We start from the raw sequence: 26,448 nt of genomic DNA on the forward strand, positions 1-26,448 counted from the left end.
CAAAACACACACCTTGCACTTTACACACAAAGGACACTACCGGTATACACAGGAGCCCTTCATGCTTCATGAGTTGCCATGGTGATGTTAGGTAAGGGCCACTGGTAGAAGGTAACTACGAAAATTGAAGGCAGTTCAGGAAAAATAAATCTGACCAATCACAGTCCTGCAGAGATTTTCTTTGATATTCATCTAAAGAATTGAATAACGGTACACTGTGTTGCTTTGAAGTCCGTTCCCTGTAATCTTTAAAAGAAAATCTCTGCAGGCTATGATTGGTCATTTTTTTTCTGAACTGCCTCCAGTTTTACTACGAAATAGTCTAGGGGTGGATATAACGACAGTGAAAGTAACTCCTGGAGTATCGAGGATGGATGTCATTGAATTGATAGAAAATATCAAACATCCATTAAGAATATATATATTTATTTGCAATACTTGATAAAGATTCACATGATCAGACAAAAGTCACACATATCCATCACAGTAGACTTACTATCAGCACTTGTATCACACATTTACTACAATCACACTTTGATCAATCTATAAATAACAGGTATAAATCAATATCTGGACACAAACAAAACAATTGATCATAGCAGATGTAGCCAAGTTCATATATAAATATTAATTCTAAGTCTCGTATGTAACAATCTTCAATACTATGGCTAAATTGTAATCATATAAGATAGACCATGGACTGGATACTTATGACATGTAGTTAGGTTAAGTTACAATGGTGGTAAATCACAAGTACTTCATCTAAGACCTCTTTCTGATGAAATGTGTTGATATAAAATTGAGTTGTTATGCTGATTAATCATGAACAGGACATTGCTTAGATTCCACCTATTTGAATTATTTTTCTATCATAACTCTTGCAACAATTTCCGCTCTGCACCAATATTGACCACACAAACATTTTTCACATAAACTTCTCCAATTATTTTCAAATGTTCTCTCTAATTAGCACTTTTATTATCACATTCAGCAATCTTAACTATTAAGAGGTAATATGCTAAGATTCCACATCCTAAAATTTATAGAAACAAGTATTTTATGTAATATATCGTATCACACCTGTTTCACTTAACATGATCTTTGAAAATAACATCAAAAATTGAAACCTAGGATTTTAGGAATATGAAATGCTTAAAATAAACTCATCTAGGTATAGCGGTATATGTAACACCTATAAATAATGTCAATGATGTCTGTGGCACATAATTGACAATTTCACATTATGATGGTATTGAGAGAACCACATCATTTTCAGATATTAGAATGTGTCAAAAGAGCAGTCAATTAATCAGTCGGTACTACAAATATCACCAAAATCTGGCATATTCTTCAGTTCCAAGTCGAGTAGCATCTGACCCATAGCTTTTCCCTACAAAATCAGTAATAATGGGATTTTTTTACACCAAAGTCACTCAAAACAAACAAAATTACTTTAGAGTATTATGAGATACATTTTTACACTTTTCTTCCTTAACTGATTAAAATCATGTTTGGTTAAATCTTGAATACAAATAGAGTTAAAGAGTTTACAAAATAATTAACAACGAAAAATACCAAGTAAATCTATTGAAAACAATCTACCGGTATCTGAAATTGTTTTTAATAAAATGATGTTAATGTGATCTAGGGGAGATAATCCTGTCTGACCGACACACAACTCACCTGAGGATCAACACGTAGTGAAGCGATTCCACCACCACCGAGTACATTGTGTAACATAAAGTTCATTCCGTGAATCCCAGGAACATCATACCTGTAAAAGCGGGGAAAATGAATATTTTAAATTATTTAGATTTTACATTTAATAATAGTTATTGCAGAGATAGAATGCTGGGACAGGTTGTTCTGGGTCTTTATACCAGGCCTATATATGTCGGAATGGAGGAAAATCTAAATCATAGAAAATAAACATCCTATAGGTTTTTATCAGTATTTTTTGGATTCTTAAAGTTAACATGATAGATACTAAATGCCAGATGGTATTCAATCAATTTAATTAGGCACAAGTATTATTGGGTATATCACATTTCATAAGTTCATACTAGCATTTTGTAATTATACACTGGTTAACAAAGATATACTAAAAACATCAATAATGAGCTTGATCTGACAATGCTGAAAGTTCCCAAAGAAATCGTTCTTTGTTATTTTGTGAAGTTCAAATCCAATAAAGACAGGACAAGGCCTTTTTAACCATTGTAAAAGTGACCTTGACCTTTGTCCAACACACCTGACTCTACAAATGATTAATAATATGGTCTGTGTCACCCTTAACAGTCTACCAGGAATGAAGCACTGACAAAGATAATCTAAAGATGATCATAGATTTACTTCTATTAAAACTTTTTTCTAAATCAGATCAAAAGTTAAACATTACTGACCTTTGAACCCTTGTGTTGAGAGGACCGTCTCTGTGTGCGAAGAGATGACCAAAGTAGTTATCTACAACCTCAGCAGTGACAGCTTGTCGTAGGTATGGTAACACACTTGGGTGTCTGGCAACCACACCTGTTCAAACATATAATCAGTATAATTTATTTTTATACCTTTAATTACAGACTTATACTCTCCTTAGCACTCTATCATTCTAACTAGATAATTTATGATACAAAAAGAATTTGTATCATGCAGTAGATTGCAGTCTTGTGAACTGACTCAAACACTGATTAAAAATCTGATACTGTATAACATGGAATATATGTGTGTACTTTCTTTCATTGTTTGGAGATACAATATTGTTTTTTTTTTCTCTGGACAGAGATATTTGTGATTAGTCGATGGAGCAATAGTGACAATTATATATTTGTGGTTTCATAGTAACTACGAAAGCAACAAAAGTTTCTATACAATGAAAAGTACATGTAATACAGAATGCAAGAGCATACATTTCTCCATCCTCGATACTCCAGGGGTTCCGATCACTTACGATCTCTACACCCCTGGACTATCTCATAGTAAAACTGGAGGCAACAGAATAGAACAGGTAATTTAGTCATTTGATGTACATCAAAAGAACCATATAACGGTACACTGTGATTGACTATGTGGCTTTGATGTTAGGCGTCGCTCTCTCTGTAGTCTTCAAAGGAAATCTTTGCTGGCCTGTGATTGGTCAAATGTTTTCAGCTGAGCTGCCTTCAATTTCACTATGAGATAGTCCAGGGGTGTAGAGATCGTAAGTAATCAGAACCCCTGGAATATCGAGGATGACATTTCTCAGTTATTTAAGAGATCATTGGAAATACAAAATGAGATATCAATTTAGATGATACAGTATTGAAAATGTTCTGGTTCTGATTAAAACATGCTTCAGCACAATGTGGACATGTGAAACTTGACATTGCTGCACGATAAAGACATTATATAAGTAACTCCACTATTCTTACCAATGTTAACAGGTTTTGTACAAAATTAGCAGTTCATTCCTTACCAACATTAGCAGAGTTATTGTACATTCCTTATCAACATTAGCACAGTTATTGTACATTCCTTACCAACATTAGCAGAGTTATTGTACATTCCTTATCAACATTAGCACAGTTATTGTACATTCCTTACCAACATTAGCACAGTTATTGTACATTCCTTACCAACATTAGCACAGTTATTGTACATTCCTTACCAACATTAGCACAGTTATTGTACATTCCTTACCAACATTAGCACAGTTATTGTACATTCCTTATCAACATTAGCACAGTTATTGTACATTCCTTACCAACATTAGCACAGTTAATGTACATTCCTTATCAACATTAGCACAGTTATTGTACATTCCTTATCAACATTAGCACAGTTATTGTACATTCCTTATCAACATTAGCACAGTTATTGTACATTCCTTATCAACATTAGCACAGTTATTGTACATTCCTTACCAACATTAGCACAGTTATTGTACATTCCTTATCAACATAAGCACAGTTATTGTACATTCCTTATCAACATTAGCACAGTTATTGTATTTTCCTTATCAACATTAGCACAGTTATTGTACATTCCTTAACAACATTAGCACAGTTATTGTACATTCCTTATCAACATAAGCACAGTTATTGTACATTCCTTATCAACATTAGCACAGTTATTGTATTTTCCTTACCAACATTAGCACAGTTATTGTACATTCCTTATCAACATAAGCACAGTTATTGTATTTTCCTATCAACATAAGCACAGTTAATGTACATTCCTTAACAACATTAGCACAGTTATTGTACATTCCTTATCAACATAAGCACAGTTAATGTACATTCCTTATCAACATTAGCACAGTTATTGTACATTCCTTACCGACATAAGCGGAGTTCTTCTATTCCTTACCGACATTGGCAGAGTTTCCTTTGTCCCCACTCCTGGTGTAGGCTAGGTCCCCCAGTCTGTAGGTACACGAGCCAGTAGGGAGAGGACTAGAGTCCCCAGTCTCTGTCTCAGTACTACAACTGCTGTAGGTCGCCGTGGTAACAGACTGCGGCTGGAATGTCTCTGCAAGGTCTCCATTCATGTGAATGTCAATCTGGTCAAAATCAAAACACTTCTTATAGATCTGCTTTTTCAAGAGGTTAACATCTGCAGAACAGCATGTTTAAAAAGAATTCATGGCTAAAATATATAGTAAGTTTCATTCCCCATCATGGTTCCAATATAATGTCTGTAATGTGTGTACAATGTATAACGAGCCATGCTTATTACAAAGTATTTTTTTTGGCCCCAAGAGGTTCATCATAACCATGTTTTACTTGTTATATTTAAAAGCTTACTTTTGTGCAACAAAATTTTGCACTAAACCATATAAATCTTGCACTACACCAAGTATACTTTGGGATTCAACTCGTTGTCATTAGTTTTGTCAGGTCCATGAATGACTTGCAAGATCACTTGCTGAAAACTTAAGACACTTTATGACAGAGACAAAGATAGCTCCTGCTAAACATATGGTCTACTCAGTAGTCAAGAAATTCGGGCCATTTTAAGGGGTACAGTACTCAAAGAAAGAAAGACTTTTCTATGTATACAGTATCTTTTCCCTTAAAGCATGATGACTTTACCTTCATCTGGTTCTTTGGGTACAAATAAGAAAACAGCTTCAACACTGGTGACCTGAAACACATTTTAGACTGAGACATAAGAAAGTGTCAGATCAGTAGACAATTCATAAATAAATCATAGAATTTATCTTATAGCATTTTTATCAAACTAGTACACACATGTACCGTACAAAGACACTGAAAGCTGTTACACACATGTACCGTACAAAGACACTGAAAGCTGTTTTTAGAATTATTGAAATCCTTAGGTTAATATTAATGTATAAAACTCAAACTGTGAATCAATGGCTAACTAATACCCCCTCTCTACCATTTGACAAAGTTTGAACAAAATTGATCCCCAAAAAATAGCGTACATATTAATACTTACACACTTGGTCTTCCACCAACGATTCCTGTCAGACCAGGGGCTGCAGTTATGTAAAATACAGATACATGTAACATACAGTTACAATGATAATCTATCGACACCATATGATATATAGGATTATGTGATAAACTCATTTATTACTACAGAATGGTAAGAAAAATGGTTGTAGTGGTAAAATAATTTGCTGGTTCAGATGCCACTTTGTAATGACCACTTTGGGAGACGTACTTTGGGTCAGTAAGAGGGTTTGGGGATAACGATGCGGGTAAAGTACAATTTACTGTCATTTAGTCCCACCAGTAATCATGACCTAATTATTTGATGTGATTCTTGTGACGTCACAATGACCAGAAGGTGAGACTAATCAACCGTAAATTGTACTTTACCAATGTCGTTTTGGAATTTCCAAGCCCCTATATAAAAATATTTATAAATCTATGCAAATACTATACAGTCCAAATATCATGTTGACAATCTGAAACTGTTTTAATTACAATAATGTCCTTTTAATTTCATAATGAACTAGCCTCCTTACCGATGCCAGTTACTGCGGGAGCTATCTCTATTATACGGTCCATATATATTGACCACCTGATACCGTTTAAGTTAATATTGACCACCTGATACAGTTTAAGTTACATGTCCCTTAAATTTCCTTACAGACTAGATACAAGCCTTTCCCCTTACCCATGCCAGTTCCTGCGGGAGCTATCTCTCTAGCAAACATCTGTAGAGCTCTCTTCTGTTGGTGGTGTACAGCCAGCCACATCACTGACTCTCTACTTCCCTGTAGAGATACAAATGTTTCTTGTAATAATTTTGGAGTCTAACATTCCAGAATATCAACACAACATATTTCAATATGTTCACAATAACATATAGCTACTCATTATTTTCCATTGTTAGTATATGAATGTAGCAAACAAATTAGCAAGAGCTGTTTCAATCTTAACTCTTCACTAACAGAATCTTTCCCTACCTAAAGGGTGTGACAACGAAAATACAACACGAGGGGTAATTCATGAACGTCCAACCTGAGGCTTGCTGAGGGTTGGAAATTCAGGAATTGCCCAGAGGGTTGTGATTTCATTGTTATACCCTCATAGGTAGAGAATGATTTTTTTTCTCCTATATACAAAAGAAAAAGGTAGAGATAATATCCTTAAAAGAAGCATTTTCACAGAGGTTCCATCATCTGCACGTCAATATTGATGACATCGTTGATAATGCAAGCCACAGACAAACCACATAAAGTCATGACGTCACGTAATTGTCTTCAAATTCAAAAGGTTAGTGCGTGCAATCTGTCATACTCTAGGGGCTGACACAGAAATCTCTCACAGCTAAATATTTACATTTTCGTTTTCCCTTTGCTATTTAACCTTACCAACTGCGAAATTGTTTACACTTGCATAAACGCAGTGGTTCCCGCGCAAGAATACACATACCGGAACACTTACTTCCCCAAGTAGTGTGAATGAGCATCCCGTTAGGCCTATTGTATCTATATGACAAATCTTCAATATATTGCATGTATGAATGTAATGTAAGTCTTCAATTATATATCAGCAAATAAAATATTTAACAAATATTGTATAAATGGGATGAAAAAATATAAAGTTATTGTGGAACTATATTTTGTACTCTCTGCATTTAACAACATTTCCCGCAAAATTGAATCCAGCTGTTCCAGGATTCCATCAATTGACAGGCTGTTCCAACAATCGTATAACATTGAAAAAACAAAGTTTAATTTTGTTTGAACAAATGATTTAAATGAAATGGTCGGTGGAAATGTAAATATAAGGAATGATTTTTATTATTTGTTGTTTACTGGTGTGTAAACTGCATTTTGTGCAGATATTTCAACATGACGTACGTCCCACTCTTTGTATTGCCTTTTTAACCGGCATCAACTAGGAAAAGAAGTGGCAAGTATCTGTAAAGGATTTAGTACAGTGGCTGTAACAGTAGATAGCTTGCTTTTAATAGAAATCTCTAGACCTCCAGGTTTACTGATTAAAGACTATCCAATTTGCTTCTAAATAGTCATAAAAGACATAACACAGGTCATACATGGACATAGGTAACACTATGTACCACCCATTTCATAGCAAGGGAATTATCGCCAAAACCAAATGAAAAGGACTGTTTGATACAGGGAATAAAGAACCACTCACTCAAAGATAAAGGGCTTGTGGTAATATATTGTGACATCTTAACCACTCGGCCATCGCTGCCCAGTGATACAGGGAATTATGGAAAAACCACATAGTAGGTTTTATACCTCTGGAATCCTGGAGTTTGGACCATACATCTGTTCTGATCCCAAGACCTCCATCTCAACTTTCGTGAAATCCTCCAACTTCATTTGAGCAAATATCTTTTTACATCTGTAAACAAATCAACAAATTTCAGTTGTGGATATAGTTGGAGAACTTAGATAAATAATAGTTCACAGTTTAAAAACTTTAACATTATGGTGGTATCAAACAGTAGGACTAAACCACCCTTTTATATCTATTTTTTCAAAGCCAGTATGTCTCTTCATTGATTATTAATGACTGAGTAATTGACATATGTAACTCCATTTCCATATAAAGTTTAAGTATAAATAATTTTTGTCTGGTATTTTTTTCTCTATCAAAATTAACTATTAGTCTGTGGTAAAGTAAACACTTTATCTATCATCCTCATATGGAATCTATTGACAGATGGAGATATTTTTAATTGCATGTGAGATGAAATGTAAAGAAACCTATGGCATTTACTTACCTCTTTATTATAGCATCAGCTGTTTTCTCTGCCTTTTGTTTACTTCGTGGACCACCAACTCCTGCCACAGCTGTACACCTGTAGCCATCTAAGTAGGTCGCACACACCTAATTATAAAATAATGAAGGTCACTTTCACTTAACAGTATGATTTTTGTAGTCATATTTTCAATTTTGAAAATGTTATGCAAAATAACTGACAGACAATTTCTATTTCTTTTATGAATCATAGATTTAATAAGATCTATATTTCAATACACAATGATATAATGTATTATATAATAATACGATTGGCAGAATTTTATTTTTTAATTGTGTCATTTATTATTATATTTCAAATAAATAAAAATAGAAAAGTCTCAAAAATTGTGAAATCAGGACAGGTTGAATGAACACGGGAAGAACTATCGCAACCACAATTCATGGTGCTGGCATGAGAAAACGTTACCTTGTAATCAGATGTGGGTGGTCTCCCTTTAGCTCCTTCCACAAACACCTTGTCTTTGCCTGTAAATGGATTATAAACATGAGTAAAATATTTTAGGTTCTTTTTTGCGTCCATCTTTTATTTATTAGTACCTGATGACTAAACTAACAATCCAGTTATGGTAAGCTGGTAATGGAGCAGTCATTACAATTCAAGCACTTAATCAATTTAAAATAGCTTATTACCTTTAGAAAACCAATGTTTGAACATGAATAAGTATAGAAAAGGAAAATAAAATTTTCACGACGTAAAATTTAACAGTATAGTAATCAATGGGAATAAACTTCTACTGAAAATCAAGTTTCTTTTGGTTGCAATTTAGTTTCACGATTAAATCAAATTCAAGAAAGGTTATCTAAGCAAATTAATTTCCCTCAATATATTATAATGTATTTCCATTAATTCTGAATCCATAAAAGTAAATCTTTGCAAGTTTGTTTTGAATGGATATCACAAAACTTAAAAGCCAGGAAAGAAAGTTGGTGGTAACAGTATCTAGTTACAGTAACTTGGATCATCCAAAAGAAATGGTTTTTTTTTTGTTTTTAGTAAAAATTTTGAGACAAAAAAAAGAAGAAGATATTTGGATGAAAAAAATAATCTCAAGCAAGCGCTTTTGTTAAGATGTGCATGAAGTTTGATTGGTTTAAGAGAACTTGAGTTGTGACAAGGACATCTCCGAGTAATTGTTGCCAATGAAGTGATACCTATATATTGCCTGTTGTTTTTTTCCAGGAATCACAAAATACTCATGCTCTGTTTTAATTACCAATACAATAATTACCCAGATCAGTAGCTTTGACCCCTGTGAAGTCACACACCACATCTGGAAGGAAGTAGTGAGCTGGATCGCTGATTTCGTATAGTAACTGTTCGGACACGGTTGCCGGTGAGACCAGACCACCTGTTCCAGCAGGCTTTGTCACGATGATCCCTCCGTCAGCATCACACTCCACAATAGGAAACCCAATGTTATCCCTGCGAAAAGTGGCAAAATATACATGGGAACAAGGGAGACAACTTTTACTATAGTGTTTCATGTAGTAGCTATAGGAAGTCTTTTTTCTTTTTTTTTAATTCGTCTACAATCTAAGGGAGACCACCCCACGATTGTTTAGTACCACTGAAATTCTTTTTCTTTCGTATTGTTTCAACAATGAAGAAATATAGTCAGAGACATAATCAACACTTTCAATATGTCTATTTCAAGTACTGGTGAAGTATGACTTACCATTAATAACTTCCACCATCAGATCACAATTGCCAGAAGGTGGGAGCAAATTGTACTATAACAAAACTTAGTTATCTCTAAACCTCTGTATTAGCATTGTCAGTGACCCACGGTTGATTACACTACACTATGCCACACTTATCACCCATGGGATAGCTCGATTTCAGAGCACCGCTTTCGTCAAGTGCCATCTGATCGGCCCCGAAAGATTTTCCTGACAATTGAGTACAAAGTTTCAAGGTCTTCCCTATAGATATAATACCCGCGGTGGTATACAATTACAACAGATATTGTTTCATTTAATTGTTACTGGTTTTATGCCATTTAAGTATGCCTATTACAAGTCATTGTTTTAAAATGTCCATTGATATTGATTTGTTTTTACCTTATCAGAGTGAGGCTAGAATTTTATTGTTTTCCTTTGTTTTTTACCTTATGGAGATTGTTACAGAGAACAAATCGGTGATATTGTTTTCTTTGTTGTTTCCACTTATGAGGGATATTTAGAAAAAATTGCAATATTGTTTTCCATTTGTATTTTATTATGAATGTTTTTTTCAAGGGATATTTCAGTTTCCATGTTTTTACACTTTTGGAGGAGTGTGATATGTAACAAGTGTAGACATTGTTTTCCTTTTTTTACCTTATCCAGATCACAAGTGTAATATTGCTTTGTTTTTACCTTATTTGGGGATCGATATTTGTACATAGATAGTTGTTTCACCCCTGAGAAGTGTTCTTGACTATGTACAAGTTCATGTAGTACAGATATTGTTTTCTTTTTTTTACCTTATGGAGGGATTGATGATTGTACAGATATTGTTTTTATATTATAATGACAAGAGGTACAGTGATAGCTGTATGTCTTTTTTCGTGGAGGAGTGATTTAGATACAGGTGATATATTTGTTTCCCCTTCCAAGGAGTAAGTGAACAAGGTTGATATTGTTTCCTTTCATTTTCTTACCTTTCTAAAAGAGATATTGATTGTTTCTTTTTTTATACCTTTAAAGGACAAGATATTTAGAACAAGTAGATATTGTCAATTCCCACTTATAATAGGGTGTCCCCTATTGATGAAGCATTATTGTATTTAGTTTCCTTTGTTTGTACTGATGGTGATATTGATGACACTTTGTAGTAGATAACCATTTTGTATGTTCTTACCTTATTTAATGATAGCTAGAACAATGTATTTATTGTGTTTTATTGTTTCCTTTGATTTTTACCTTTTAGGTACCTAGATATTGTGTATATTGAAGTTTTTTACCTTATGTAGAAAGAGTGAACGTAGATATATTTTGTTTTTACCTTATTAATGAGATTAGTACAGCGTAGATATTGTTTCATTTTCTGTATTGTACATGATGATATTTAGAACAAGTGTAGATATTTTTTCTTTGTCTTTTACCTTATTGATGATTTTTAGAACAGTAAGATATTGTTTCCTTTGTTTAATTTACCTTATGAACTGAATTTTTATTTGTGTATTAGTACAAGTGTAGATATTGTTTATTTGTTTTTACCATGTAGGTGGTTTAGGTAAGATATTGTTTTTGTTTTTTACCAGGTTATAAAATGTGATGTATTAGTTAAACAAGTGTAGATATTGTTTCTGTATTTTACCTTATGACGGATATTGTTCTGCCTATTGAGTACAAGTGTAGATATTGTGTTTTCAGTTTTACCATGTAGATGGTGGCTAAGAACAAGTGTAGATATTGTTTCCTTTGAGTACCTATGTATAAGATGTCTACTGTACAGCGATAGATTTTTATTTTGTTTCCAAGTTTTTACCTTAAAAGGTACATAAGCTAGAAACAATATAGATATTCAATTTTCCTTATTTTTAATAAATTTAGAACAAACGTAGAACCTTTGTTTTTAACCTTTGAAGGATATCTTAGAACACCAGTGTAGATATTGTTTCTTTTTGAGTTTTACCTTATGAAATTGTGTCTTTATGGTACCAGTGTTTAGATATTGTTTTCTTTTGAGGTTGGAGTGAACAATGTACAGATATTGTTTCCATTTACAGTGTTTTCTTATTGTATTGAGATGGGCTAAGAACAAAGATATTGTTTCCTTTGTGTTCTTGTCTCTTACCTTAATGGACCATTTTAGATAGTACTCGTAATTTGTTTTTTAACTGATGTATGAGTGATATTGTGTATTGAGTACCAGTGTAGATATTGTTTTTTTTGAATTTTCTTTGTCCCCATTAATACAAGTGTCGGATATTCAAGTGTAATATTTTTTTTTTTTTACCTTATTGAACCAGTGGAGTGTGTCTGTATTAGTAATTAGATATTGTTTTTGAAAGAGTTGATGTATTTAACAGTATATAGAATCATTTCCTTTGTATTTTACCATTTTTTAATGAGCTGTAGAACAAGGTAGATATGTGTTTATTTGTCTGTATGTAACCTCTTACTTATTGATGATATTGAAACAGTGTAGATATTGTTTTCATTTTCAGTCCTTTACTTTTTACTGTTTTGAAGTACAAATAGCTGTTATTGAGACCAAGTGTAGATATTGTCTTCCTTGAGTTTTACCTTATAATGATAGTGTAGAATGTACAGATATTGTTTTTATACCTTATAAGGATGATAAGTGCTGTTTAGAACAGTGTAGATTTGTTTCCTTTCTGAAAATGGTTTGAGTATTGATGATAGAACAAGTGTAGATATTGTTTCTTTGTTTTTAAAGGAGTGGTATTAGAGTAAGTGTAATTGTTTTCATTTTACCTTGTAGTTATGAGTGCTGTGAAAAGTACCAAGTAAGATATATTGTTTTCATTTTACCATAAATGTGTGACATCTAGAACAAGTGTGATGTATATTTACTATTGATATTTCATTTTATGAAGTACTAAAGATACAAGTGTCAGATATTGTTTTGTTTTTACCTTATGTAATTGATGTGATTTGTAGAACCAGTGTACTGATATGTTGTTTCCTTTGTTATTTAATAATATATTTAGAGTACAAGTGTAGATATTGTTCCTTTTTTTTTGTGTAAATTGAGTAAATTGTAGATTGTGTGTGATATTTAGGTGTTGATTTTTTACATTTAATCTAGAACAATGATATAGATATTGTTTCATTTTCTTTGTTTATTAATTATGGAGGTAAGATATTGTGGTTTAGAACAAGCGTAGATAAGTTTTTACCAGGAGTGATTGTTTTCAGAACAAGTGTCTATGTATTGTGTACCTTTGTTTTACCTTTTGTATTGATGATCTTTATGAGTACATATTGTTTCCTTTTTATGTACCTTAGGAGGTAGCTAGAGTACCACAAGCGTAGATATTGTTTCCTTTGTTTTTACCTTATGAAGTGTGTGTATTGAGTACAAGTGTATGATTTTTTCTTATCTATAAAGATATTGTGTCTGTAGAACAAGTGTAGATTTTTTCTTTTCCTTTGTTTTACTATATGATGATAGTTGGATGAGAACAAGTGTAGATATTGTTTCCTTTGTTTTTACCAGTGTTATTTAAAGATAGAAGTCTTAGAACCAGTGTAGATATTTGTCTTCCTTTGTTTTTTTACCATTATGGAGGATGATGGATTAGAACAAGTAGATATTGTCATTTTCCATGTTGTTTTTATTATGAAGGAGTTGAGCTAGCAAAAGTACAGTGTAGATATTCATTTTTTGTATTTTATGTGTGATATTGTGTGTGTATAGAGTACATTGTAGATATTGTTCTTGTTTGTACTTATTTCTTAGTGTGAATTTGAGTATAGAGTAAGTGTAGATATTTAGGGTACATAGATTTTCCTTGAGTACCATTTTACCTTATTGTGTCTATGGGTTAGAACCAATGTAGATATTGTTCTTTTTTTACCTTGTAATTATTGTGAGTATTGAACACAGTGTAGATATTGTTTTCATTTTCTAGTACCAGTTTACTTAATGTCTGTATTGAGCCTAGTAAAAGTGTAGATATTGTTTCTTTGTTGTTTTTACCTTATTGACAGTGAGAATTTGTCTGTATTGAGTACAAGTGTAATATTGTTTCCATTTGTTTTTTTTCTATGATGGAGTTTAGTACAAGTGTAGATATTGTTTTCCATTTTTACCTGTCTCTGATTTTATTGAGCTGTAGATGATTTGTACAGATACCCATGTTTTCATGTTTTTACCTTATGATGATTGCATGTGATTGAGGTAAGTGTAGATATTGTTTCCTTTGAGTACCTTATGGAGTGAGTGGAGTGTACCAGTAGATATTGTTTCATTTTCTATTTGTACCTAGTGTGATATTGATGTTAGAACAAGTGTAGATATTTTGTCTTTGTTTTTACCTTATGAAGATATTGTAGAAGCTAGAACAAGTGTAGATATTGTTTTCCATTTTCATTTTTTTACCTTTGATTAGGAGTGTAGAGCTAGAATACAAGTGTAGATATTGTTTTCTTTGTTTTTACTTATGGATGTGCAGAGCTTGGTACCAGTGTAAGATATTGAGTGTTTCCTTTGTGTTTTTACCAGTATAGGATTGATGGAGCTAGGTACAAGCGTAGATATTGTTTCATTTCCTTTGTCTCCTTACTTTTGAAGGATATTTAGCTACAGTGTAGATTGTGTTTCTTTGTTTTTACCCCTAGAACAGCGTAGATATTGTTTCATTTTCCTTTACCAGTCACTAATGAGTAGAGCTATTGAGGTACAGTGTAGATATTGTTTCTGTTTTTACCTTAGATTATTGTGTGATTATTAGAACAAGTGTAGATATTGTTTTTCCTTTTTTACCTTATGGAGGAGTGGAGCTATTGTAGAACAAGTGTAGATATTGTTTTCCTTTGTTTTACCTTATATGATGAGTAGCTAGAGTACAGTGTAGATATTGTTTCCTTTGTTTTTACCTTATGAGGATGTGGGATAGAGTACAAGTGTAGATATTGTTTTCTTTTTTTTTTTATATTAATATAGCTAGTAACAAGTGTTCTTAGATATTGTTTCCTTTGTTTTTTACCTTATGTGTAGATATTGTGAGTAGAACAAGTGTAGATATTGTTTTCCCTTTGTTTTTACCTATAAAAGGATATTTAGGTACAATATTGTTTTTATTTTCTTTGTTTTACCAGCTATTAGTACAAGTGTAGATATTGTTTCCTTTGTTTTTCCTTATTGAAGGTTTTACAAGTGTAGATATTGTTTCCTTTGTTTTTACCTTATGAAGGAGTGTGGGCTAGAACAAGTATTGTAGATATATGTTTCCTTTGTTTTTACCTTATGGAGGAGTGGAGCTAGAAGTAAATGTAGATATTGTTTCCTTTGTTTTTACCTTAATATTGTGAGCTAGAGAGTACCTGTAGATATTGTTTCCTTTGTTTTTACCTATGAGCTTTATAGAACAGTGTAGATATTTGTTTCCTGTTTGTTTTTACCTTATTGAGAAGGAGTGATGGGTAGAACAAGCGTAGATGTTTTCCTTTGTTTTTTACCTTAAAGGAGAGCTATTGTGTTTCAACAAGTGTAGATATTGCTTTGTGTTTTTACCAGGAGTCACCTTAGAACAAGTGTAGATATTGTTTCCTTTGTTTTTACCTTATTGAGGAGACAAGCTGTAGAACAAGTGTAGATATGTTTTTCTTTGTTTTTACCTTATGTGGAGTGGTAGAGTACAAGTGTAGATATTGTTTCCTTTTTTTGTTTTACCTTAGATGAGGAGATTGGAGTTAAACAAGTGTAGATATTGTTTCCTTTGATTTTTACCTTATTAAGGACCGTGAGTAGATACAAGTGTAATATTGTTTCCTTTGTTTTTACCTTATTGGAGGAAGTAGATACAAGCTATTGATATTTTGTTTGTTTTACCTTATGAAGGATACCAGTGTAGATATTGTTTCCTTTGATCTTTTTCCTTATTGAAGTGTAGTGATATTGTGCTGTATTAGTACAAGTGTATTGTTTTAGATATCCATTTACCTTATGAAGGTGAGTAGAGCTAGAACAAGTGTAGATATTGTTTGTTTCCTTTGTTTTTTACCTTATATGTTTAGAGTACCAGTGTATTTATTTCTTTGTTTTACCTTATGATGAGTATGGCTAGAACATAGTGTTTTGTTTCCTTTGTTTTTACCTTATTGAGGAGTAAAGTAGAACAGATATGTGTTTTATTGTTTTTAATGAGGAGTGTTGTTTAAGTGTACAGATATTGTTTTCAGTTTTACCTTAAAAGTGGATGTAGAACAAGTGTAGATATTGTTTCCTTTGTTTTTACCTTATGGAGGAGTGGAGCTAGAACAAGTGTAGATATTGTTTCCTTTGTTTTTACCCTTAGGATTGAGTGGAGCTAGAACAAGTGTAGATATTGTTTCCTTTGTTTTTACCTTATGAAGGAGTGGATTGTTTTCTAGAACAAGTAGTTGATATATTTGTTTCAGATTTGTTTTTACCTTATTAAGGAGTGGAGCTAGAACAAGTGTGATGATATTTAGTTCCTTAGATATTTTTTCTTTTGTAGGAGTGTCTTCCTTGTCTGAATGATACAAGTGTAGATATTGTTTCCTTATTTTTATAGAAGGAGTGTATTGAGTAGAGCTAGAACAAGGTAGATATTGTTTCCTTTGTTTTTACCTTAGATGAGGTGTGTTAGCTAGAACAAGTGTAGATATTGTTTCCTTTGTTTGATGTACCAGTGTTAAGTGTTAGCTAGAACAAGTGTAGATATTGTTTCCTTTTGTTTTTACCTTAGTGTGTGTATTAGACAAAGTGTAGATATTGTTTTCCTTTGTATTGAGCTTAGAATTGTGTGGAGCTAGAACAAGTGTAGATATTGTTTCCTTTGTTTTTACCTTATGAAGTACCATTGTTGAGCTAGAACAAGTGTAGATATTTGTGTTGATATTTCCTTTGATTTTTTACCTTATGAAGGAGTGATGTAGCAGATAGAACAAGCATTGATATTGTTTACCTTTGTTTTTTTAAAGATAGTGTGGTATTGAGCTACCAGTTAGATATTGTCTGTGTTTGATGTACTTTTACCAGATAAAGGAGCATTTGCTAGAACAAGTGTGATATTGTTTACCTTGTTACCTTGAATTGTGTGGAGCTAGAACCAAGTGTAGATATTGTTTTATTGTTTTTACCTTAGATTCTGACTTTGATGATATTTAGCGTAGATATTGTTTTAGTATTCCTTTGTTTTTACTTTGTTGATGGTATTTTAGGTAAGTAAGTGTTTTCATGTTTCTATGATACCTGATATTTGAAGTGTAGATACCAGATATTGTTTTCTTTGTACCTGTTTTACCTTATGTGTCTGTATTGAGTACCAGGTAGTAGATATTGTTTTCTTTTGTGTTTTACTTATGAGTACAAGTGTAGATATTGTTCTGATATTGTGTGTATTAGATATTGAACATTTTCCAGCGTAGATATTGTTTCTTGAAGGTACAGATATTGTGTGTGTATTTTATGTTTTTTGATTGTTTTTATTAACCATTTATGTTCCTACTTATGTTTTATTTAGTACCAGGATTTGTTTTTTTTGTGTATGTCTGTATTGTATGTTTCCTTAGATGATTATTGTATGAGTACAGTGAGTTCCTTTTATTACTTATTGATTATTTAGTACCAGTATGATTTATTTTCATGCTTATGAAGTGTTATTGAGTAAAGTGAGAAATTTACCTTTGTTTTTACCCTTATTGATGATATTAGAACAAGTGTGTGTATTGACAGTGATATTGTTTCCTTTTTATTTTTCCTTATTGATGAAGTGACATTGTTTAGAACCATTTTACTATATTGTTTCTGTATTGTTTTACCTTATGGTATTGTGTACAGATTATTGTGCATTGTTTCTATTCCTCTTACTTATAGAACAAGCGTAGAACAAGATTGTTTCCTTTGTTTTTACCTTATTGATAGAATATGTGTACAGATATTGTTTTCCTTTGTTTTTACCTTTGTAGATGATGTATCTTACTATTGATGATAGTTAGGTTCAGATATTGTTTTCATTATTTAGTGTAGATAACCTTATGATTGAGTATTAGAACTAAGGTAGATTGTTTTTGTTTCTTTGTTTTTACCTTATTGATGGAGCTTGAGTACAGTGTAGATATGTTTTCATTTTCTTATTCTTACTAATTGATGATATTTAGTGTAGCAGATATTGTTTTCATTTTACCATGTCCCTTGATAATTTAGGTACATATTGTTTTCATTTTCTAGACTTATTGATGTGTATTTAGGTAGATATTGTTTATTTTTTGTACTTTATTGTGGTAATTAGAACAGTGTAGATATTGTTTCTTTGTTTTTTACTTAAGTATGTGTAGAGTACAGTGTAGATATTGTTTTCATTGAGTACCAGTGTAGATATTGTTTATATTTTGAGTACAGCCTTATTGAAGATATTGTTCATTTTCTAGTACCTTAGATATGTGTTTTTCTGTATTTATTACAGAGTGTAGTGTTGTTCTAGTAACAAGTGTAGATATGTATTGTTTCATTTTCTTTGTTTACCATTAAGAAAGGTATTGAGATTACAAGTGTCATGTTTCTTGTCTCTTACTTGATTGTGACCAGTGTAGGTACAGATATTGTGTTTTGAGTACCTTACTAACTGATTAGAAGGTACAGTGTAGATGATTGTTTTCTGTTTTCTATGTACAGTGTAGATATGCTGTATTGATATTTCTTCGGTTATGTATTGAGTACATCCATATTGTAGACCCATATTGTTATTGTTCAACCTTGTTGATATTAACCTGTATGATTTAACAGATGTATTGTTTTTTCTTTGTATTGTACTTATGTATTTAGAACAAGTGTACAGATATTGTTTCCTTTGTTTTTACCTTATGAAGGGTGATAGCTGTTAGATATTGTTTTCATTTTCTATTGTCTCCAGTGTATTGATGATATTTGAGATACAGTTTTTATTGTTGTCCTTACTTATTGTGTTAGAGATATGTGTGTATTGAGAAGCAGTGTAGATGATTTGTTTCAGAGTATTTGTTTTTCTATGTGAGTCCAAGTTACATTATGATTAATATTTAGGTACAGAGCTATTGTAGATATTTCATTTTTAGTACCATTATTGAGTACAGTTTAGATATGAACATGTGTATATGATTATTTCCTATTGTTTTTACCTTATAAAGGACATGAGAGATTTAGTGTTGATATTGTTTTTCCAGTTTGTCCTTTATTAGAAAGTTTAGCAGTGTAGATATTGTTTCCTTTCTTTGTTGTTTCCTTTGTTTTTACCTGATAAGGAGGAGTGCTTGTAGATATTGTGTTTCCTTTGTTTTTACCTTATGAATTGTAGAACAAGTGTTAGATATTTTGTCTGTTCCTTTGTTTTTACCTTATTTAGGTAGAACAATGTAGTCATATTGTTTCCTTGTCCCTACAATGATGATATGTTAGTACAGTGTATATTGTTTCCTTTTTTTTAATTTACTTATAATTATTCTAGGACAATGAAAGAATTCTAGTTCCCTTCTTCAGTGATATTTGTTTTATAGTATGTTCAAGTGTAGATATTGTTCCTTACTAATTTGTTTTTACCTTATGAAGGAGTGTTGTGACTTCCTTTGCTAGAACAAGCGTAGATATTGTTTTCATTTTTGTTTTACTTATGGAGGATGATATTTACAATGTAGAATTGTTTTCAGTTTTTATGTAACCTTTGTTCCCCTTTATAGCTAGAACAGGGTGATATTGTACATATTGTTTTCCTTTGAAGGTTACCTTTGTTATAAATTTGATTGAAGTACAAGAGCTAGAACAGGGTTGTATTAGTATCCAGTGTTTCCTTGTGTTTTTCCTGATGAACCAGTTTTAGTTAAGATATTGTTTCTTACCAGTGTTGATGTTATTAAGTACTTGTATTAAGGACTACCAGTTAGCTATAATGAGATATTGTTAGTCCTTTGTGTTTTATGAGTGCTAGATATTATTGTTTCCTTTGTTTTTACCTTATGATGGGGGATATTAGATCAAGTGATATTGTTTCCATTCTTGAACAAGTGTAGATATTGTTTGATTGTTTCTGTTTACCTTTGATCCCTTTTTACTAGAATATAGTTATAATGTACTTTTAGGAGTGGTGCTTAGTAGCTAGTAACTATTGTACTTCTGTATATTGTTTTTACCATTGTAGAGATATTGTTTATTATTTCCTTTGTTTTTATGATGTATTCTGTGTATAAATGGTATTCTTTCCTGCTGAAGGGAGTGGGGAGCTTAACATAGTGTAGATATATATTGTTATAAATGACTTTGATATGTAGTTATTGTTTCCTTTGTTTTTACCCTAAAGTATCTTACAGTGATATTGAGCTAGAACAAGTGTAGATATTGTTTCCTTTGTTTTTACCTTATAGGAGTGACTAAGAGCTAGAACAAGCGTAGATATTGTTTCCTTTGTTTTTACTTATGCAATTTTTAAACCAGTGTAGACAAGAGCTAGAACAAGTTGTAGACAATTAGATATAATTGTTTCCTTTGTTTTTACCTTATACAAGGTAGATATTGTGTTATTTTTTGATACCGTTACTTATTGCTCAATGTTTAGCTATATGAACACTGTATAAGATAAATATTAGTGTAGATATTGTTTCCTTTGTTTTTACCTTATGTGGTTTTAGCTACCAAGAGTAGATTAGTTTCTTTGTTTATTACCTTATGTAGAATTGTGTCGAGCTATTTAGTTACGTGTAGATATTGTTTCCTTTGTTTTTTTTTTTACTATGGTATTGTTTCCTTTGTTTTATTGTTTCCGTGATATTGTTTCCTTTGTTTGTGTAAAAGTAGTTATTGTTTTCCTCCTTTGTTTTTTTTTACCTGATGGAGGAGTGGAGCAAGAACAAGTGTAGATATTGTTTCCTTTGTTTTTACCTGATGGAGGAGTGGAGCTAGAACAAGCGTAGATATTGTTTCCTTTGTTTTTACCTGATGGAGGAGTGGAGCTAGAACAAGCGTAGATATTGTTTCCTTTGTTTTTACCTTATAAAGGACAAGAGCTAGAACAAGCGTAGATATTGTTTCCTTTGTTTTTACCTTATGGAGGAGTGGAGCTAGAACAAGTGTAGATATTGTTTCCTTTGTTTTTACCTTATGAAGGAGTAGAGCTAGAACAAGTGTAAGATATTGTTTCCTTTGTTTTTACCTTATAAAGGAGTGGAGCTAGAACAAGTGTAGATATTGTTTCCTTTGTTTTTACCTTATGGAGGAGTGGAGCTAGAACAAGCGTAGATATTGTTTCCTTTGTTTTTACCTTATGGAGGAGTGGAGCTAGAACAAGTGTAGATATTTTCCTTTGTTTCCTTTGTTTTTACCTTATGAAGGAGTAGAGCTAGAACAAGTGTAGATATTGTTTCCTTTGTTTTTACCTTATAAAGGACAAGAGCTAGAACAAGCGTAGATATTGTTTCCTTTGTTTTTACCTTATAAAGGACAAGAGCTAGAACAAAGCGTAGATATTGTTTCCTTTGTTTTTACCTTATAAAGGAGTGAGCTAGAACAAGTGTAGATATTGTTTCCTTTGTTTTTACCTTAGAAGAAAAGCTAGAACAAGTGTAGATATTGTTTCCTTTGTTTTTTACCTTATAAAGGACAAGAGCTAGAACAAGCGTAGATATTGTTTCCTTTGTTTTTACCTTATAAAGGACAAGGAGCTAGAACAAGCGTAGATATTGTTTCCTTTGTTTTTACCTTATGAAAGTGGAGCTAGAACAAGTAGATATTGTTTCCTTTGTTTTTACCTTATGAAGGAGTGGAGCTAGAACAAGTGTAGATATTGTTTCCTTTGTTTTTACCTTATGAAGGAGCAGAGCTAGAACAAGCGTAGATATTGTTTCCTTTGTTTTTACCTTATAAAGGACAAGAGCTAGAACAAGCGTAGATATTGTTTCCTTTGTTTTTACCTTATGGAGGAGTGGAGCTAGAACAAGTGTAGATATTGTTTCCTTTGTTTTTACCTTATGGAGGAGTGGAGCTAGAACAAGTGTAGATATTGTTTCCTTTGTTTTTACCTTATGGAGGAGTGGAGCTAGAACAAGCGTAGATATTGTTTCCTTTGTTTTTACCTTATAAAGGACAAGAGCTAGAACAAGCATAGATATTGTTTCCTTTGTTTTTACCTTATGAAGGAGCAGAGCTAGAACAAGTGTAAGATATTGTTTCCTTTGTTTTTACCTTATAAAGGACAAGAGCTAGAACAAGCGTAGATATTGTTTCCTTTGTTTTTACCTTATGGAGGAGTGGAGCTAGAACAAGCGTAGATATTGTTTCCTTTGTTTTTACCTTATAAAGGACAAGAGCTAGAACAAGCGTAGATATTGTTTCCTTTGTTTTTACCTTATAAAGGACAAGAGCTAGAACAAGCGTAGATATTGTTTCCTTTGTTTTTTACCTTATAAAGGACAAGAGCTAGAACAAGGTAGATATTGTTTCCTTTGTTTTTACCTTATGAGGAGAGCTAGAACAAGTAGATATTGTTTCCTTTGTTTTTACCTTATGGAGGACAAGAGCTAGAACAAGTGTAGATATTGTTTCCTTTGTTTTTACCTTATAAAGGACAAGAGCTAGAACAAGCGTAGATATTGTTTCCTTTGTTTTTACCTTATGGAGGAGTGGAGCTAGAACAAGCGTAGATATTGTTTCCTTTGTTTTTACCTTATGGAGGAAGAGCTAGAACAAGCGTAGATATTGTTTCCTTTGTTTTTACCTTATAAAGGACAAGAGCTAGAACAAGTGTAATATATTGTTTCCTTTGTTTTTACCTTATGGAGGAGTGGAGCTAGAACAAGCGTAGATATTGTTTCCTTTGTTTTTACCTTATAAGGACAAGAGCTAGAACAAGCGTAGAATATTGTTTCCTTTGTTTTTTACCTTATAAAGGACAAGAGCTAGAACAAGCGTAGATATTGTTTCCTTTGTTTTTACCTTATGAAGGAGCAGAGCTAGAACAAGCGTAGATATTGTTTCCTTTGTTTTTACCTTATGAAGGAGTGGAGCTAGAACAAGCGTAGATATTGTTTCCTTTGTTTTTACCTTATGAAGGAGGGAGCTAGAACAACATATTGTTTCCTTTGTTTTTACCTTATAAGGATAGCTAGAACAAGTAGATATTGTTTCCTTTGTTTTTACCTTATAAGGACAAGAGCTAGAACAAGCGTAGATATTGTTTCCTTTGTTTTTACCTTATAAAGGACAAGAGCTAGAACAAGCGTAGATATTGTTTCCTTTTTTTTTTTAAAGGACAAGAGCTAGAACAAGCGTAGATATTGTTTCCTTTGTTTTTACCTTATAAGGAGAGCTAGAACAAGCGTAGATATTGTTTCCTTTGTTTTTACCTTATGGAGGAGTGGAGCTAGAACAAGCGTAGATATTGTTTCCTTTGTTTTTACCTTATGAAGGAGTGAAAGTCCCAGAACAAGTGTAGATATTGTTTTCCTTTGTTTTTACCTTATGGAGGAGTGGAGCTAGAACAAGCGTAGATATTTTCCTTTGTTTTTACCTTATGGAGGAGTGGAGCTAGAACAAGTGTAGATATTGTTTCCTTTGTTTTTACCTTATGAAGGAGTGGAGCTAGAACAAGTGTAGATATTGTTTCCTTTGTTTTTACCTTATTAAGGAGTGGAGCTAGAACAAGCGTAGATATTGTTTCCTTTGTTTTTACCTTATGGAGGAGTGGAGCTAGAACAAGCGTAGATATTGTTTCCTTTGTTTTTACCTTATGAAGGAGTGGAGCTAGAACAAGCGTAGATATTGTTTCCTTTGTTTTTACCTTATGAAGGAGTGGAGCTAGAACAAGCGTAGATATTGTTTCCTTTGTTTTTACCTTATAAAGGACAAGAGCTAGAACAAGTGTAGATATTGTTTCCTTTGTTTTTACCTTATGGAGGAGTGGAGCTAGAACAAGCGTAGATATTGTTTCCTTTGTTTTTACCTTATGAAGGAGCAAAGCTAGAACAAGTGTAGATATTGTTTCCTTTGTTTTTACCTTATGGAGGAGTGGAGCTAGAACAAGCGTAGATATTGTTTCCTTTGTTTTTACCTTATGGAGGAGTGGAGCTAGAACAAGCGTAGATATTGTTTCCTTTGTTTTTACCTTATGGAGGAGTGGAGCTAGAACAAGCGTAGATATTGTTTCCTTTGTTTTTACCTTATAAAGGACAAGAGCTAGAACAAGCGTAGATATTGTTTCCTTTGTTTTTACCTTATGGAGGAGTGGAGCTAGAAAAAGCGTAGATATTGTTTCCTTTGTTTTTACCTTATGAAGGAGTGGAGCTAGAACAAGCGTAGATATTGTTTCCTTTGTTTTTACCTTATGAAGGAGCAGAGCTAGAACAAGCGTAGATATTGTTTCCTTTGTTTTTACCTGATGGAGGAGTGGAGCTAGAACAAGTGTAGATATTGTTTCCTTTGTTTTTACCTTATGGAGGAGTGGAGCTAGAACAAGCGTAGATATTGTTTCCTTTGTTTTTACCTTATGGAGGAGTGGAGCTAGAACAAGTGTAGATATTGTTTCCTTTGTTTTTACCTTATGAAGGAGTGGAGCTAGAACAAGTGTAGATATTGTTTCCTTTGTTTTTACCTTATGAAGGAGTGGAGCTAGAACAAGCGTAGATATTGTTTCCTTTGTTTTTACCTTATGAAGGAGCAGAGCTAGAACAAGTGTAGATATTGTTTCCTTTGTTTTTACCTTATGAAGGAGTGGGGCTAGAACAAGTGTAGATATTGTTTCCTTTGTTTTTACCTTATGAAGGACAAGAGCTAGAACAAGTGTAGATATTGTTTCCTTTGTTTTTACCTTATGAAGGAGTGGAGCTAGAACAAGTGTAGATATTGTTTCCTTTGTTTTTACCTTATGAAGGAGCAGAGCTAGAACAAGCGTAGATATTGTTTCCTTTGTTTTTACCTTATATGGAGGAGTGGAGCTAGAACAAGTGTAAGATATTGTTTCCTTTGTTTTTACCTTATAAAGGACAAGAGCTAGAACAAGCGTAGATATTGTTTCCTTTGTTTTTACCTTATGGAGGAGTGGAGCTAGAACAAGTGTAGATATTGTTTCCTTTGTTTTTACCTTATAAAGGACAAGAGCTAGAACAAGCGTAGATATTGTTTCCTTTGTTTTTACCTTATATAGGGGTGGAGCTAGAACAAGTGTAGATATTGTTTCCTTTGTTTTTACCTTATAAAGGACAAGAGCTAGAACAAGCGTAGATATTGTTTCCTTTGTTTTTACCTTATGGAGGAGTGGAGCTAGAAAAAGTGTAGATATTGTTTCCTTTGTTTTTACCTTATAAAGGACAAGAGCTAGAACAAGTGTAGATATTGTTTCCTTTGTTTTTACCTTATGGAGGAGTGGAGCTAGAACAAGCGTAGATATTGTTTCCTTTGTTTTTACCTTATGAAGGAGCAAAGCCAGAACAAGTGTAGATATTGTTTCCTTTGTTTTTACCTTATGAAGGAGCAGAGCTAGAACAAGCGTAGATATTGTTTCCTTTGTTTTTACCTTATGAAGGAGTGGAGCTAGAACAAGCGTAGATATTGTTTCCTTTGTTTTTACCTTATGAAGGAGCAGAGCTAGAACAAGCGTAGATATTGTTTCCTTTGTTTTTACCTTATGAAGGAGCAGAGCTAGAACAAGCGTAGATATTGTTTCCTTTGTTTTTACCTTATGGAGGAGGAGTGGAGCTAGAACAAGCGTAGATATTGTTTCCTTTGTTTTTACCTTATGAAGGAGTGGAGCTAGAACAAGCGTAGATATTGTTTCCTTTGTTTTTACCTTATAAAGGACAAGAGCTAGAACAAGCGTAGATATTGTTTCCTTTGTTTTTACCTTATGGAGGAGTGGAGCTAGAACAAGCGTAGATATTGTTTCCTTTGTTTTTACCTTATAAAGGACAAGAGCTAGAACAAGCGTAGATATTGTTTCCTTTGTTTTTACCTTATGAAGGAGTGGAGCTAGAACAAGTGTAGATATTGTTTCCTTTGTTTTTACCTTATGGAGGAGTGGAGCTAGAACAAGTGTAGATATTGTTTCCTTTGTTTTTACCTTATGAAGGAGTGGAGCTAGAACAAGTGTAGATATTGTTTCCTTTGTTTTTACCTTATGAAGGAGCAGAGCTAGAACAAGTGTAGATATTGTTTCCTTTGTTTTTACCTTATGAAGGAGTGGGGCTAGAACAAGTGTAGATATTGTTTCCTTTGTTTTTACCTTATGAAGGAGTGGGGCTAGAACAAGTGTAGATATTGTTTCCTTTGTTTTTACCTTATGAAGGAGTGGGGCTAGAACAAGTGTAGATATTGTTTCCCTTTTTTTTACCTTATGAAGGAGTGGAGCTAGAACAAGTGTAGATATTGTTCCCTTTGTTTTTACCTTATGAAGGAGCAAAGCTAGAACAAGTGTAGATATAGTTTCCTTTGTTTTTACCTTATGAAGGAGCAGAGCTAGAACAAGCGTAGATATTGTTTCCTTTGTTTTTACCTTATGAAGGAGTGGAGCTAGAACAAGTGTAGATATTGTTTCCTTTG

The 26,448-nt window shown here is 32.8% G+C and overlaps 1 protein-coding gene across 1 annotated transcript in view; it reads right to left on the reverse strand.

Annotated features, from left to right (window-relative positions):
* Positions 1-409: 409 nt before the first annotated feature.
* Positions 410-26,448, reverse strand: part of LOC138327036 (uncharacterized) — a 31,096-nt gene continuing 5,057 nt past the window's right edge. The window contains exons 7-18 of the mRNA XM_069273027.1: positions 26,186-26,202; positions 9,485-9,747; positions 8,662-8,720; positions 8,215-8,321; positions 7,727-7,832; positions 6,127-6,226; positions 5,440-5,479; positions 5,070-5,121; positions 4,345-4,537; positions 2,403-2,529; positions 1,684-1,774; positions 410-1,390 (exon numbers count right to left, since the gene is read on the reverse strand). Of these exons, the coding sequence (XP_069129128.1) occupies positions 1,310-1,390; positions 1,684-1,774; positions 2,403-2,529; positions 4,345-4,537; positions 5,070-5,121; positions 5,440-5,479; positions 6,127-6,226; positions 7,727-7,832; positions 8,215-8,321; positions 8,662-8,720; positions 9,485-9,747; positions 26,186-26,202 (1,236 nt within the window). The 3' untranslated portion in view covers positions 410-1,309. The remainder of the gene's footprint in view (positions 1,391-1,683; positions 1,775-2,402; positions 2,530-4,344; positions 4,538-5,069; positions 5,122-5,439; positions 5,480-6,126; positions 6,227-7,726; positions 7,833-8,214; positions 8,322-8,661; positions 8,721-9,484; positions 9,748-26,185; positions 26,203-26,448) is intronic.

Source organism: Argopecten irradians, chromosome 7 (assembly GCF_041381155.1).
Source record: "Argopecten irradians isolate NY chromosome 7, Ai_NY, whole genome shotgun sequence".
NCBI lineage: Eukaryota > Metazoa > Mollusca > Bivalvia > Pectinida > Pectinidae > Argopecten > Argopecten irradians.